A 16,675-nucleotide genomic window follows, 5' to 3' on the forward strand; every position below is an offset into this window, starting at 1 on the left:
GTGGAAACGTTAGTTTGGTTTTTTTCTGCTTAACCTTGATTTGTAATCGAAAATAATGACAAAAAGAAGACAAAGGATGCAGAAAAATAAAATAAAGAATAAGCCATTTTAAATTTAAGTTAGATTCAAGTCAAGTATAATTTAGGGATCAGCAGAGACACAAATGTAAAATAATTTTAATTAGAAGGCTAATATTACAAAATGAAATGCTACATTTTGGATTTGTTTTGTTTTTAAGGTTAAATACAAAATACAGTAATTTTATTAAATATTTAAATAGAGTTCTTTCTGTAATTTAATTTATGAAAACAGAATTTTAGATTCTATTAATAAACATATCCAAGCTGCACAGTGACACAATGTTAGCATCAGCAGTTTTCAGTAGAAAAATCCCAGGTATGAATCTCAGATGGGTGTTTTTTATTAAGAGTTTGCATGTTTCTCTACAGTCCGGTTTTCTACTGGTCCACAAACGTTCACACTGGTTTAACTCGTCACTCTAAAATAGTGTGTATTTGTATTGCTGTGGATGTCAAAGAAATGGCAATCCTGTTGAATTTCAGGTTTTGCTTAATGTCCATCTTTAAATAATAAAATGAAACAGTTTTTTTATACAATCTGAGCTCAACAAATCCAGATTGGAGGTTTTAAAATTAAAGATTTATTTCTGATATCCCACAGACAACATTGCATGAAATAAAAACTTCACAGAAACTGAAGAAACCTGAACAAACATGCACTAAAATCTGGTGTGTTTTAAATCCTTAATCTAATATAGACCACAGAGATGAACACACAGCACGACATGTTATGGGTTGTCTCAATTTATAAACATGTAACTTATTTATTTCCAAATTCACTCAAACGCATGTGCCTGTCGGAGTGTGTATGTGCCGTGAGGCTGACTGCGGGCGCTGCTCTAAGTGTGTGTGGGGAGATTTTGAGGAGGTTCTGCAGGCAGGTTGTTTTGGGCTTCAGCAGGAGCCTTGATCTCTGCAGGTGAAGAAGAAGAAGAATCAGTTAATGAGATCCAACAGGGAACCAAATCAGCAGGAACGAAAACAGCGCTTCCATCGTCCGTGGAAAAGCACAAATTAAAATTACGAAAATAAATTTGCTTAATAGAAACAGAAATTTCTTTTAAAAAACTTATTATCAACATTTTACTCATCAAAACTGCACAAGAAACACTTTTTTCAAACTGCATAAGTCACATGATCAACCAATGGATGCTACTACTGGTGGAAACGACAAAGAAGACGACAGGAAGTGAGAGGAGGAGTTGTTTTTTTTAACAGCAATGTTGAGCTTGTAGCATCGCACAGTTAATAAAAAGCTGTAAAACGCTGCATACGTAGCTGCTATAACGCCTAAAGAAGACGCCGACATCTACTCTGATTGGCTGGTAGATGATGAGCTTTTCCATGATCATAATTTTTTATGATTTATCGCATGAACAAAATGATTAAATAATTACAAGTGATGTTTTTTTTGTGTTTTGCCCTCCAGGCGGTGTTGCAGTGCTACTGTGAGATGATCGAGTTTTCAGGCAGCGGCTGCGGAGCGGACTGCAACCCGACATTAACAGAATACAGACAAAGATTTGGGCACATCTACAACAGAAACGCAGCTATCGATGAGCTTCACCTTCAGGTTTGTGAGTTTGTGGTTGAAACTGCAGCTGTCCGTTCGGACCAGCAGGCGGCTGCCTGTTGCCGGCTTCCTGCTGCTCTTTCTGTCTCTGGGACATTTCTAAAACGGCCTAGAAGTAGAAACAAAAATAAACATTTTGAATTCTTAAATATTCTTGACTCCCATACAGGTTCTTTAGTTGTTTTCAACGTTTACCTGTTGATACTCTCTTTTCTGCGCCTGCAGGGCTTTGCCTCTCTCCCTCAGCAGCTCCTGCTCCTGACGAAGAGTCTCCGCTTTCCTCTTTAGCTCTTCCTCTTTGTCCCTCAGCTCAGCTTCGAATCGCTGCAGCTCTTCCTCGGTGTACAGTGGTTTAGCGTCCAGTGTCTGTGAAAAACCAAGGAAACGGTAAATAAAGAAAAACTACTAGTGAGTGATACAAATCAAATAAGTTTCACTTACATAGTTAATTCTCTTTCTCTTTCTACTAAAAACTGGATGTTAAAAGTCTTCAGTCTGGTGCTTTGATTTCAACCAGCCCTTTTTTGAAAGTCAATTTTGTTTACAGAGACCTCATAATTCATTTTATTTGTTGTTTCTGTTATTTTGTTGATTTGTTTTGGATATCAAAATGTCTTCCAGTTCCAATGTTTAAATGTTTGTTAGAATAATGCAGAAATGTTCCTGCATTATTATACATCTCAAAAATGGTCTGAAAAAAAAAAAACAATATTATCATTTATTGGGATAACTTCTGGGACAATTTATCATCCAGAAGAAATTGTTATTGTGACACGGCTAGCCTAGCAATATTGCTAATTTTTTAGCAATATTGCTAATTTTTTATCTCAATGCTGTGTCCACCAGATTAATAATGTTTTTTAAAAAACTGGGGGCTCGTCCGGGATCATTTAAGACACTAGAGGAGATTAATCTGCTGTTTTACATGGGGAGTCATTATTCCCATGTTATTTCACTTATATCATGGGACAATTGTCTTTTTATCAGTGAATTTATCTGCCAATAAAACATGCGGTTTTTCACAAATATTAAGAAATTGAAATAAAATCTTCTAATATAACTTGCTGAAAAATTACTTCTGATTTAGTTTTTTTTTATTTCAAGTTTACTAAGATATTTGCACCAGAAACCAGACCAAAAACACTTGGCCAGAAATTTTGTTTTTGCAATGCAGGCTGTCAAAATTATTTATACTTTTTTTTCCTGCAAGAACATCAATAAATATAAAAATATGATTGAATGGATGGCAATATTTTTGACTGCAATTGCCTAAAAAAGACTGAAAAGAAATTGTAAATACTTTTGGTCTTTTTAATGACAAAATTTTGCTTTAAGTTTCTAATATCTATATTTTAGTGCATGTTTTATCATTTTAGCCACAGTCATTAAAGCCATTGTGGGAGCCAAGAAGGGAATTTATAACTAACTGTATTCATAAAAGGAACAAATTTGAGTTAAATTATTATTTTAACACTCTAATCTTCCGTTACCTCCCACTCTTTGGGATTACTGAACTCCTTCTTCTCCGTGGATTTGAGGAACTCCTCCAGGCTGACGAGTCGATCTTTATTTAAATCCACCTTTTAAAGCACAAGCAGACGATTTGCGTTAATCGAAGCAAATCGAGGGCAAACCAGCAAAAGCAAAGCAGATGAAAGCCACGGACATTTTTCATGACATGCTCCCTCATCCTCAGCCTCTCTTCCTCCATCTCCATCATGTCGTCTTCCTCGTTCTTTGGGTCGTAGACTTTCTCCAGCTAGATGTCAAAAGATGTGAGCAGCTTTTCTGAGAACATTTTTAAATAAGTAATTTTTAAATTGCCAAGAAGAAACGGAAGAATTTCAAACCTCTTTGGTGAAAAGAGCCTCTAATTCCTGCTCATCTAAAACCCCGTCTTCGTTTGTGTCTAGATATAGAAACCATTTACATTAGACTGGATTTATCAGCATTAAACAGAAAAATAGAATAAAATTATATTTTTAAATGTTTTTAAAACTGAAAAAACTGCAATTAAAAAAGAAAATTAAAAATAAAATAATGAAAAAATGTAAAAAAATATATATATACATTTTTAAATATAATAAAATAAAAAGAATAGAAGTTAGATCCCAAATTTGAAAATAAACCATGTTTTTCAAATCATGTTCTTAGGTATTTTCAAAATAGACGCATTTTGAGTAACTTCAACAAAACAATAAATGAATAAAATAAAATTAAAAATAGAAAAAAAATATTTTAAAAATTTAATATTTTTCTTTTCTCAAATGGGAAGAAAAAGAAAAAAAATAGAATTTAAACAAGAACTTTGAAAAAAAAACTCATGTTTTTCAACAAAAAGTTGTTGCACTAAAATAAAAGTGAAATCATTAATAAAAATAACTGAATTTCTTTTTATTTGGGAAATAAAAGAAGTGAAAAGATGAAGCTACCATGTAGTTTGAAGAAGGTTTTGGGGTTGAACTCTTTAGGGTCCAGTCCGTCCGTTTCCTCCCAAACCTCCCGTAACTGAGCAACGCTGCCCTGATCAATACAAACATCGGTATCAACATCCAGTCATCGCTTTGCAAACAAACGGCTGAAGATGGCGGTTTCCGCCGCTCACCGGAGCGTTGACTTTAGGATGCTGTCGGTGTTTCTCCTTCAGCTCCTGCAGTCGTTTCTCCTCCTTCTCCCTCTTCTCCTGATCCAGGCCCTTCAGGTACTCCCGCCTCTCGTGCTCCTTCAGCATCTCGTAGCGCTTGAACTCCTCATGCCGCTCTGCGTCGTAGTTCTCCAAGTCCTTAGTGGCCTGTGATGAGGAAACAGAAGGAGAGAGGTCAGATGTGAGAAACGGAGAACTGGTGAGGTCACAGCTGCAGCTTCTTACAGTGGAGATGAGCAGCTCCAGGTCTTTGGCCTCAAAGGTGTTTTGGTTGTGTGGGTCCAGGTGTTCAAACTGCTTCAGCAACGAGGTGTGATCCATCTGCAGACCTGAACGGTAAAAATCAATCAGAACTTATCAAATCTAGATGCAACTCTATAACTAACCCAGTTCATAGTGGACTAAGGAAACCATGATGTTAGTGTTGCCTCTGCTCTGTTTCTGATCTGTTATTAACAACAGCTGCGTTTCCATGAACCGTAAAATTACACAAACTGAAATAACAAAAATAAATTTGCTTCATGGAAAAATGTGAATTTAAAGAAACTTTTTTTGCATTAAGATGAGGTGATTTTTCAGCCGTATCAAAATCTTTTCTCACATCACATGATCAACCGCATGTTACTACTGGTGGAAACAACAAAGAAGACAACAGGAAGTGGTACAAGAATGATGGTTTGTTTTTGTTTTTTTCTCGGACATCGTGCAGCTCACATATTCACACAGTTCATTCCAACGTGTTGAACCCACAGCTCTTCTGTAAAATCTGCGACTACAATTTCCCCAAAATGCCACATAAATCTGTTCCCAAGTAGATAAATGGCCCTAAATATTTGGGATGGTAAATAAAAACAGAAAAACAGCTCACTCTGTGTGTTGGCGCTGTCCAGTTTGGCCTTCAGCAGCATCCTGAGGCGAGAAACTTCCTGCCGCTTCAGCTCGTCCAGCCGGGTCCGGACATGATGGCCGACCAGGTCCAGCTCCTTACTGAGACGCCCGTTCTGCAGGCAGAGCACAAAACAACAAGCCCAGTTCAGCATCAACGCTTTGACGGCTTCAAATGGACTCGTGGTGGAATGAAAATGCTAGTTTTTCATTCCTGGGTTCTGAAGAACGTTCACCCGGTCCTTACTGGGTTTTAGCATGAAGCAGATGAAGCTTCTCAGATTAAAAAAGCCTTACAAATTGGCAATTCAATTATAAAAAGCTCTTTAACATAATAAGGCTAGGCAAGAAAAACAACATGTCAGCACTGGTTTAGTTTAGAAACATCTAAGACTTCTGGAATAATGTCTGTTTGGAAACTAATTATTTTTAGAAACTGATTATTCTGACGATTAACTGAGTTATCAAATTTTAAAAATTGGCACATTTTGCAGATATTTTCATGTAACCATTTATATAATTTAAAAATACATTTAAAAAAATGCAAATAATCAATTCAAATTCTCTTTTAAATATGTTCAAAGACACATTTAATTCGGTTAATCGTTCCGGGTCTAGTTGAGGCCAAATTATAAGTATTTGCATAAAAATTTTCAAACCATTTTACACTGACCTTGATGTCCTCAGTGTTTGCTGTCTGCAGTTTCTCTCTGAAGTGCGGGTCAGTCTCCAGAACCTCAATCACCTCCCGGAGATACCGGTCGTAGTACAGACCCGTGTCCTGAAAGACCGCGTGCATGAAGGCTGCGGTTACAACCAGCAGAACCCACAGTGAAAGCTCACATCAGGACATTTCCCCTCACCATGTTCTCCTCCTGCGCTTCCTGCTTCTGGTCCTGCTCGGCGTCATTTCGGTCGATGGGAACGGACCACACCACTGCAGAGATGAACAGAAGCAGCAGCCAGGCAGGTTTCAAGTTCATCATCCTGCAAAGAGAACACCAATTAGCTTCTTCTACATGCTAATACAACACACAGCTGAAAGTTTGGGTCAAAATTCTGACAAAAACCTCAGCTCCAGGTCGTCATGGTGCCACCACTGTGTTTTAGAGTATTGTGTCTTTGAATTTCTTTGCAGGCTGGGATGTTTATAAAAAAAAATATTTGTTGACACTGTCACCATGTCATGACTATGAGATAAACCAAAAAAATTGAGCTCCTCTGCCTTCTCATAGTGCCAACGAGAAACAACCAATCAGAGCCAGGACTTATTGCTGTCAATCACAATCTCTTGTGAGGCAGTCCTGAATGCTAAAGCTAGTTATCATAGCCATCAATGACAGTAGATAAACAGTTTTCCTGGAGGGATAAGCTGTTTCTCTGCCATTAGCGCATTTAGCAGAATACGTGAGAGTGATTGACAGCTCTAAGACCCGCCCATTGGCTCTGATTGGTTGTTTTAGGCACTGTGCATTCATCCAGAAGAGCTGAGCAAGATTAACACACAATTATCCAATTATATATCAATAAGTTTTGTTTATTATTTATCAGATACTGTCCTTTGAAGCTGGAGAAAATTCTGTTTTCATTCTTCAGTAAATGATGTATCTTTTTAGTTATTTATACACACATACATTTGTCCCTGTAGGGTTAGGGTATTTTAAGTGTTAAAATATATTAAACCTTTTCTAAAAACATTTTATAATTGATCCACGTTTAAGCTGTCGGGAGAAACTACATCTGGGCTCTATGACTGCTGTAAACGAAGTATTTAGTCGTTAAAATGTCTTTTCAGACGTTTGTTTTCAGGAGTTAAGCTAAACAGCTAAAGCCAGAATAACACGGATGTAAAACTGAGGCGTCATGTAAAACAAACACGGATGTTTCTGCTGCACCGGTCGACAAAAATAGGCGGAAATACATCGGCCATGTCTATTTTCTATCTGATTTCAAACGGATTTTCCTCATAGTTTCAGGAGAGGAATAGCCAGAGCGAGTAGCAGGAGGATGATGTAGAAAAGTCTAGCAAAGTCAACCCACGTAGCCCCGATTTAGCCTCGCTCTTCTTCTTCAAATATCCAGTTGTAACTGGAGCTTTAATCTAAATTAGAACCACAGTGAAAAACATATCTAGTATCGTCACACAACACACTAAAAGCCTAATTTCTTACAGCATGTGTAGTTTTAAAATCCACGAATTTGTTTTTGCCCGGATATGAAGCGCGTCACGCGAATGCAGCACAATTTCAACGTGATGTCTTCACGTAAACACGGAAATAGCAAACTGGTGTCTGTAATTTCAGTGTCAATATTCTTTGTAATAATTGGCTTTGTTAAACATAAATAGACTTTAAATCAACACAAAAATGTATTATATGATTACATAATCCAATATTTATGTTTTAGGTTTGTTAAATGTCGGTTATCTGGTTGAGAAAATCTTGAGGTTTAGGAATACGAGGATGTCATTATCACGCGAAGGCATCACTATTTTCTCCCAAAAGATGCATGGAAAGCAATTTGTGTATTTAATTTAAATGACATCCAAACAAGTTTTGAAGGCAAACAAAATAAAGACAACAGCGTATCTGTTACCTGTTAGCGTCATAAATCATCATATAGATGAATAACACACTGAAACAGATTATTCGTGCAACATCCCTGCTGTTACTTGCTGTCTTATTTTAATTTCTTCTAATTACTTTGTTGCTATTTTTTAATGTTGTACATATATTTTTATTATTATTCTACTCAGTTGTACATTTATTTTGATCTGAGTGTTATTTTTAATAACAATCCAACATTGTTTTTCTTGCAACTTTATTATTTTTCTCTTTTTTTGCATTTTGAAGATGCATCTCTTCATTTATCTTTATCTTGCTACTTGTACTCCTGAATTTCCCCCACTGTAGGACAGTAGCTCAAAATCTTAACAAAAATGTTTAGAAACTGTGAAACATCTCCTTGAGAGGAAATAGAGTTTATTTCAACATTTTATTAGAATATTCCAATATTATTTCCGTTCCATGTCCTTGATATCAAGAGTAATTTTCCTCCCCTTTTTCAATGTCTTAAAAATATATTTATTGCCATTTTCTTCTATTTTTCAAAAGCATAAAGTTATGGCTAATCATAATAAATTAACACCAAAGAAGAGTGAATTGCACATGATTATAAATAAAGACATAAATATGAAACATCAAATCAACACCAATACATACAATAAAATTAACATACATAACTGGTACATAACATAACATACATGGCACATGGTGCACTGTTCACAAATAAATAAGACATAAAATAAATTAGGACATGTTAAGCTCTGAATGGATTTATATCAGTTTCACTGATATATTTCAAGGATTTGTTTGATTAAATGTTTAGAGATCAATCTCTCTCATGTCAGTGGGCGTCCCGGGCCTTTCGTTCTCCACCTCCTCGTCCTTCTCAGTGGGACCGGGCTGCAGCCCGCTCCGCAGCCGCTGCCTGAGGGCAAACTCGATCATCTCACAGTAGCACTGCAACACTGCCTGGAGGGCAAAACACACAAAAAACATCACTTTAAACACACAAACACAAATATCACTTTAAACACAAACACACAAACAAAAATATCACTTTAAACACAAACACACAAACAAAAACATCACTTTAAACACAAACATCAAAAAAGCATTACTTTGAAAACAAACAAAACAAAATGTTACTTTAGCGAAAAACTAAATAAAAAGTACTTTCCAAACCAACTAACAAACAAAAATGTGACTTAAAAAAAATCTTGACTTTTAAAACAAACAAAAAACCCATTACCTTAAAATAGTCAATATTACTCCCACCAAACATTTTAATACAGGATCAATGCAAGAAGTTCTTACCGGATCCGTCTGGCACAGCTCGGCCAGCGTCTCGCTCATGGCGGCCAGCTGAGGCGACGCCTTGCTGACCAGACCTCGCAGTGCACAGTTCAGAGACGCTGCAGCAATAAGTGAGGGAGGGGCTCCCAGAAAACAGGAGTCACAGACGCAGAGGGCGGCCAGGGTGTCGCTGTGCCGCCTCAGCATGGAAAGCAGCTCAGACTCTCCTCGTTCCTCCATGGAGGAGAGAAAATGTGGCAGGAAGTCCTGAGGAGTCACTGCTGCCGAGTCCCAGCGCAGCGCGGCGAGAACAACGCGCTCCATCTCCTGATGGACCAATCAGAGCCAACCAGTTTAATAAACCAATCAGCCAGTAAAACATCCAACCAGTAAAACATCCAACCATCAAACCAACCAACCAATGAACATCCACCTATCAACCAGTAAAACATCCACCATCCATCCACCCACCCTCAGGTCTGAAGGCTGGAAGCTGAACTCGGCGGCTGAGCAGAGGGCGTCAGCTGTGACGGTTTCACACTCTGTGAGCTTGGAGGCAATCAGGATGCATCCTGCAGCTAGACAGAACGGTGAGGCGGGCAGGGACAGGTAAGCAGACAGATACCTGTCCATCAGGGAGACAGACAGCGGGAAGACGGCCTCGTCGCATCCACAGTCACAGCACACCTGCACAGGGGAAAGGTCAGCTTTTCAGTCACAGGAAGCAAAAAACTCCCAAAAAACCAATTCCAAGAATTTAGAAAATTAAACTAATTTTCTGAGATCAACGTTAGAATTCAATTCAATTGGAAGATCAATTCAGAAAAATTCAGATTAAAGTCAGAATTGTATATTGTTCCACCAGTGGCTCTAATCCACTTCCATGAAAACTCTATTTGAAAGTTAGGAAGTGGGGCCATCAGAGAGTGTCCCACCTCCAGGGCCCACTTGGCGAGCTCGTCCCGGCGCTGTGGATCCCGCTGGATGAGCGTGACGTAAAGCATGGAGGGCATGTAGCGCTTCTCCAGGTGGAGCAGCCTCTGCACCACTCGATGCCCCGACACGGAGGGGTCCCAGCGGGCTCGGAGCTGAGGTGAGCCCCTGGAGCCGCTCTGGCCTCCAGGCAGGAACGGCCGACAGGAAGTTAAAGTTTCATCATCATGTTTTATGGCACCAAGCAATAAATAATGAAGGCAATTGTAAAGTTACACAGCCACAAATAAACAGCAATAATTTGAGTCATTTAATAAAAATGGAAGCTCATTTTTCAAAGTCATATCTTCACCATGAAGTTCCTGCCAAATGTGTAGTTAATGAACTAAATATTTAGTTATGAAGCTAAATATTTAGTTAGTAAGCTAATATTTAATCAGCACACAAAATATTGAGTTGGAAAACTATATATTTAGATTCAATTTACACATTTCATTAATGTTTAGTTCATATACTAAAGATTGTTTTAGCAAGCTACATGTTTAGTTTATAAACTAAATATTTTGTTAAGATATGGATGCAATATATGGAGCTACATAATTAGCTTCAAGCTAAAAATGTGCTCCAACCTAAATAAATATTATATTACGTTTGCAAGGTAAATATTTAGTTTGGAGCTAAATATTAAGTTGACTAACAAGATATTTAACTTACTAACTAAATATTTAGCTCCAGTCTTAATATCACGTTAACAAACAAAATTTGTAGTTTAAGCTAGATATTTAGTTGAACATAATTAAGGCTAATAAATTGTTTATAGATAGATATGTTATCAATACCAACACTTTATAAATCATTAATAACTGCATTAATTAAGGGTGAGAATCAGATTATGTGCTAAAAAATGTAGGTGTTTGCCAAAAAACTGGTCGATTTTGCTTTAATTAAGCATAATAACTGTTTATTAATCAATAATAAGCAGTTATTAATAGCTTATAAAGTGTTTAGAGATAAATTACTATGTATTAGTCATCTATAAGGGGAGCCTTGTTGTAAAGTGGTAACTATAACCCATTATAAGAAATTTATTGTGATAATTAATAAATAATAAATGATAAATATCCGCCCCTACCTAGAGATTCACCCTGATCCTCCTTTGACTCCTCACACCAAAGAGACACAGGAAGCGTTTGGTCCATCTGCTGGGGAAACACTTCCAAGACGAAAAGAGAGAAATTTGGAAATCTGGAAGTTTGGAAAGATGTGACAACTCTTCATCACTCCTCACTTCTCTCCCAGAGTTTTATACCAGCAGGGAGAAAAACGGAGGGAGTGACGGAAAGGAGGCGTGGGTCTTCATGAGCGACAGAATATAATAGGAAGAAACAATACGGTCTGCTCAACAGGTGGGGAGAAGGAGCCGGAGAGCGAGGGGAGGAGCGAAGAGGAGCAGACAAGAGAGGGAGTGACCGCAGGGAGACAGCAACAGCTTGTCGTCGACGGTGAAAGAGAGAAGGAAGGAAAAGCAAAGAAAAGGTCATCTCCAGACTCTGACAATGGGCATGGATGACAAAAGGTGCCGGGTGTTTGTTTACAACGTGAGGGAGAAGAGAAACACGTCGAACGCTGGAGGGGTTGATGGATGTCTCAAATATTCCCCCAACCCAAAAAAAGGTCAGTCTGACTATCAGACTGGAAAGCTGTGAAACTTATCTGATAAAAATAAATGTAACGAACTAAAAACATTTAACCTCTATGGTCCAAATTATCATTCCCTAAAGCAAAGAAGAAACAGGTGAAAATGATGGAAAACTAACACTTTTAGAGAACCTGTAACTACTTTGTTTCATAAATGTGAAACTCTTGAGGCGTTCCTCAAAGCACCGTTCTCCATCAACTTTGTTTTATTCTTTTCAAAGGGAATGCAACAAATAACATCCCAGAGTTTTTATCTATAATTCATAAACGTTCAATCAGTGTAAATGCATTACAGTACGAAGTAGACAAAATTAATAAAAAAAACATTTTTTGGAGCAAAACATTATATTTTTCATTATTATTATATGTTATTATTTCATAACAATGAAAAATAAAAAGTCTTTTCTATCTAAAACAAACAAATCAGGTTGGAATTTTAAAAAGAATAAACCATCCATCCATCCATCCATCCATCCATCCATCCATGCATCCATCCATCCATCCATCCATCCATCCATCCATCCATCCATCCATCCATCCATCCATCCATCCATCCATCCATCCATCCATCCATCCATCCATCCATCCATCCATCCATCCATCCATCCTCTCCTCTCTTCTCAGTATGTGCAGGTCAATGAGCCTTTACAAATCAGTGTCAGACAACCTTCTGCCTGCTGCTGGCTGAGCACACACACTTCACACACACTGCACACACACTTCACACACACTGCACACACGCTTCACACACACTTCACACACACAGACACACTCAGTCCCCCGGGAGCCCTCTATGAGCCACAATGGGGTCACGCTCACCAGCAGAGATCCAGATTGTATTTGACACAGTCATTACAGGTGGCTTTTCAGCTTTTCACACATTTAGGAGCTCAATGGCGGCTCGAGTTTCAAATGGGAGTTAAATGGAGGGATGAGCTGACATCACGCAGCAACTTGATTTCAGCCGAGCATCAATTATTCATGTTGTTTTAACAAAACAGGGATACGCTCCTTTAACTGCGTCTGAACAAACATGGCTGCTTCTGTCTGAGTTTGTCTGGAAATTCACACATTTTAGGACCAGATTTTAAACATTTTGATCAAACTTTATTTCTAAATATGTTTGAAAAAATAGCATATGGTGAATATAATTTGAGACAGACTGTTTTTACTTTCAAACTGTTACAAACCAGATTTATTAATAAACATTTTGGTTGCTTACTTTTTGAATGTAATGCTGTCAGAATAATGCACAGAATATTTACAGAACAACTTAACTTAAAATCTTCAGGCAGAAGAATAAAGAAAATTGTTGTTATTTAAACAAAAACAAAAAGTGAAGACGGAGAAAACCTTAAATAATTAGCTGAAAACAAAAAGCATAAAAACAAGCGTTATGAAATTTATACTGTGTAATGTTATTTTGATTCAACATCAAGTAAATACAAAGTCAGTATTATCAATTTGAATACTTTCTATTATTTAAATGTGACATATCAACAAATATCTGACATTTAAGCATTTTAGTCTACTTTAATAACATGTTTACATAGTAAGCAGAAACAATGAAAACAACAAATTTGTGGGCAAATTTTTCTAAATGAAGTATAAAATATACGATTTGAGATCAAATCAAATCAAAATCTTTTTTACAGTAGAGTTGAGAAACTAAATTACAAAAAATACTTAAATATCTGAAGGAAATCTAAAACTAACATATCAGTCTTGTCATGATTGATCAGATACTTATACTGACTTACCCCTGATATTATCAATATTTTGGATTGATTTTTGTGTTTATTTTCTAATCAGTCCATACAAAACAAACATTACGGTCTGGCAAACAGAGGTGTTGATCTACAGATGAGTGAAGAGCACAAACAACAACAAATTAACCAAAGATAAGAAAAAAACATACAAAATTAAACTGGATACATTTAAGACAAAACGTAAAACAGAACTAAGCGTCACAAAAAACCCTGAATTGTTTGACATATGTGTTGGGATGCATTTTTCATTTCTCTGGGCAGTTATTTTCTCATTTATATAACTGTTATTGTTTGTTTCAATTAATCTAGGTCATACAGATATTTTGAGTAAAAATGAGAGAGAGAAAAAAACAATCCAGAAGGAATAAATAAGCAAATAAATTAAAGACAATTAAATAACCTGAATTTCATGACACTTTTAAGTTCACTAATGAGACAAACAGATCTTATGTAAAAGATCTAGTATGTGTGCAAGATTTTGTAAATATTCTACCAGTACTGAAAAAATTGTGATGTTTCCATTAAATATCAAATTAAAATCATATGTGAAAAAGTTTGTTCACGCTTTAAGTCATTAAAAAAACAAAGCTCCAAACACTTCCTGTGGTCTTCCTCTTCTTGGTTTTTGTCGGGAGCAACATCCGGTTACTGATCATGTGACTCGTGTGACGAGAAAAAGTGCTTTTTGCGAAACTCATAAATTTCGGTATGGCCAAATTACTTTTTCTTTTATCAAAAAACTGATTTTTCAAAATTGCCTGGTTTCCATTAAGCGGATTTGTTTTCAAGATGTCAAATTGTGTAATGATATGGTCAATGGAAACTAAGCTAATGATAATCCTCCAACATTTACTCAGTTGTAGAATTAAGGAGATTATATTGTTGGGTTTAAAGCTGTTGGCCTATGACAGTGCTTCTCAAATAGTGGGGCGGGCCCCCTTTGGGGGCGCGGTGCGATACTTGGGGGGGCGCGTGTGATCCTGGGGAACAGGCTTTTTTTTGGCCGTACTAGTATAAAGTGTAATTGCGCACAGTAGGCGGCAGTGGCGCTCTCATTGTTACTTCTGTCACGTTTGCGACAGTGCAACATTTTATGACTTACAAGACAACAGGTTTGCCTTGGTTAGCAGTGTTAAGTCAACAAAAAGCTCCAACTGCGTTCTGTCTATGGCCTCCGTTATTCAACACCCCCAACATGAAAAGTTTTTCACAGGGATGAAAAGAAAAGCGGAGAGAGACAAAGATAATGAGACAACAGAAAGTCAACCGAAAGCTAAGAAGAGGAAATACGACGAAGCGTATTTAGCGCTTGGCTTCACTGTGACTACAGTTGGAGAAGAGGAAAGACCGGTGCGTTTGCTGTGTCTAAAAATGCTCGCAGCGGACAGCATGAAGCCAAATAAATTAGTGCGTCACTTAAATACGTTACATCCCAATCACGCCGATAAGCCGCTAGAGTTTTTTCAGCGAAAACGTGCTGAATATTGCCAACAGTCATCCCGCTTTGTGAAGGCTACTTCAGTAAACCATCGAGCGCTGCTAGCATCATATAAGGTGGCGTACCAAATTGCGCAGTGCAAAAAGCCCCACACCATAGAAGAGGAGCTGATACTGCCTGCAGCAGTAGACATGGATTTATTTATTTTTAATTTCAGGCATTGATGCACTTAAAATCTTTTCTGTTGCAGACTTAAAACACAATTTAATAAAGTTATTCTTTGTAAGTTTGACCATATGTCTTTCTTTTTGTCTTTAATGTTAATAAGGAAAAAATGTTATGCAGAGATGGATAGTCACGGTGGGGAGTGGGGGGCGCGAATAGTTTTCTTCTTGCTAGGGGGGGCGCAACGGAAAATAATTGAGAAGCACTGGCCTATGAGCTGAAAGCAGATTGAGTTTGAATGAAGGACAGAGTGAGGGTTTTTTGGGGCGGTGAAAGAGGGACAGACCGTCCGCTTGTTTAAGTGGCCTCCTAAATTCATACGTCGCAGCTGTATTCAAACATGGCGGATGGAGCGGGTGGGAGACGGAGAGGAGCCAAAGGAGGAGAGCAGCGGGTCCTGAGAAGGAGGCGTGGCGACCCGCCCCTCATTTTCCAGCTCATTTCCTGGGACAGAGAGGAACAGAGCTCCCATTTTACCTCAAACAGACACCTGCTGGTCGCTGGGGGAGGAGAGGGAGTCGGAAGGGAGGCGGAGGTTTAACCAGTTAACAGCGCCGATTAAATTGTTGTCTTACCCCTTTTATTGCGCTTTCAATAAATCATTAACAGAAGTGCGAGGAGGATTAAAATTGTTCTCAAGTGAGGTAGATTTCGGAAGTAACTGACTTTTTGGAAAAAATGCGTGCAATGATGTGAAGAATAAGACACGTTCTTGAACAACTTGGTGCATTTATGTAACGTAACAAAGATAACTTAATGCTAGCGAGTGCTAGCTACCGCGCTGTCCGTTAGTGACGTGCGGATGGATACTGAAATATTGATACTTTTGATACCAGACCTTTATGCTTTAAGATCGATTCTCAAATCCAAGTATCAATGCTTTCAATACCTGAGTAATTCGAGATAATGTATTTTAATAAGAGCACGTTGGAAAGTAATTAAATTATTGAAATCTTGCCTACATGAGACAGGGTTGATGGGAACTACTTTTTCTTCCCCATGGTAAGTGTGTAAGGCGTAATGAGGTAAAACATAAGGACGTAATGGTGGGTCATTAGACACAATGGTAGATCATTAAAGAAGCCATTTCAGCTTTTATTTTAGTAGTTCTTACAAATTAAACAAGAATTTCTTTCAGTAGGGTTATTATTTTACTGATGGGATTTATAAAAATGTACAATCTTTCATTTATTATGGAAATTCTCTAACTCATCTAAAGGTATGCTTCATTTACCTTCTCTTTTTCTTTCAAAGTGACATTTAAATAATTGAATTTCCCTTCTTCATTAGTCCATCTGAATCAGTCCTATTGACAGTGAACTAACTCCACATCATGATGCTGCCTTCACCATATTTGACACTTGGGAATGTTTACATCATTAAACAAGTTTTAAAGTCAGACAAAGAGAACCTAAAAAAATACAAAACAGTCTCCAAATGTTAACATTTGTTAAGAAATACCTTTAATATTCTTGTTCTCCTCTTTCACAGGAGAATTGTTTTAACTGAGCTGGATTGGGCATTTTGGAGCAGAAAAAGTACAATTACAGCTTTTCAACTAGATTTAAGTTCA

The 16,675-nt window shown here is 37.5% G+C and overlaps 2 protein-coding genes across 3 annotated transcripts; both read right to left on the minus strand.

The window, feature by feature from the left end:
* Window positions 1-397: 397 nt before the first annotated feature.
* Window positions 398-7,436, minus strand: nucb1 (nucleobindin 1). Of its 2 annotated transcripts, none has more exons than XM_055052082.1 (13): window positions 7,354-7,436; window positions 6,046-6,169; window positions 5,856-5,963; window positions 5,166-5,298; window positions 4,523-4,626; window positions 4,259-4,444; window positions 4,086-4,176; window positions 3,504-3,562; window positions 3,320-3,412; window positions 3,144-3,233; window positions 1,849-2,019; window positions 1,648-1,762; window positions 398-993 (listed from the first exon to the last, which is right to left on the minus strand). In XM_055052082.1, the coding sequence occupies exons 1-13, from the start codon at window positions 7,356-7,358 to the stop codon at window positions 920-922; spliced, it is 1,353 nt and encodes a 450-aa protein (XP_054908057.1). In that variant the 5' UTR covers window positions 7,359-7,436; the 3' UTR covers window positions 398-919. The 2 variants fall into 2 exon arrangements, with proteins under 2 accessions (XP_054908057.1, XP_054908056.1); XM_055052081.1 differs by lacking the exon at window positions 7,354-7,436 and adding an exon at window positions 6,253-6,380.
* A 1,129-nt stretch (window positions 7,437-8,565) lies between these two features.
* On the minus strand, window positions 8,566-15,574 carry ccndx (cyclin Dx). Its single transcript, XM_055051895.1, has 6 exons — window positions 15,443-15,574; window positions 11,105-11,171; window positions 9,975-10,156; window positions 9,511-9,726; window positions 9,061-9,366; window positions 8,566-8,715 (listed from the first exon to the last, which is right to left on the minus strand). The coding sequence occupies exons 1-6, from the start codon at window positions 15,572-15,574 to the stop codon at window positions 8,566-8,568; spliced, it is 1,053 nt and encodes a 350-aa protein (XP_054907870.1).
* Window positions 15,575-16,675: the final 1,101 nt, after the last annotated feature.

This window comes from Poeciliopsis prolifica, unplaced genomic scaffold (assembly GCF_027474105.1).
Source record: "Poeciliopsis prolifica strain line A6 unplaced genomic scaffold, Auburn_PproV2 SCAFFOLD034, whole genome shotgun sequence".
NCBI classification, from domain to species: domain Eukaryota; kingdom Metazoa; phylum Chordata; class Actinopteri; order Cyprinodontiformes; family Poeciliidae; genus Poeciliopsis; species Poeciliopsis prolifica.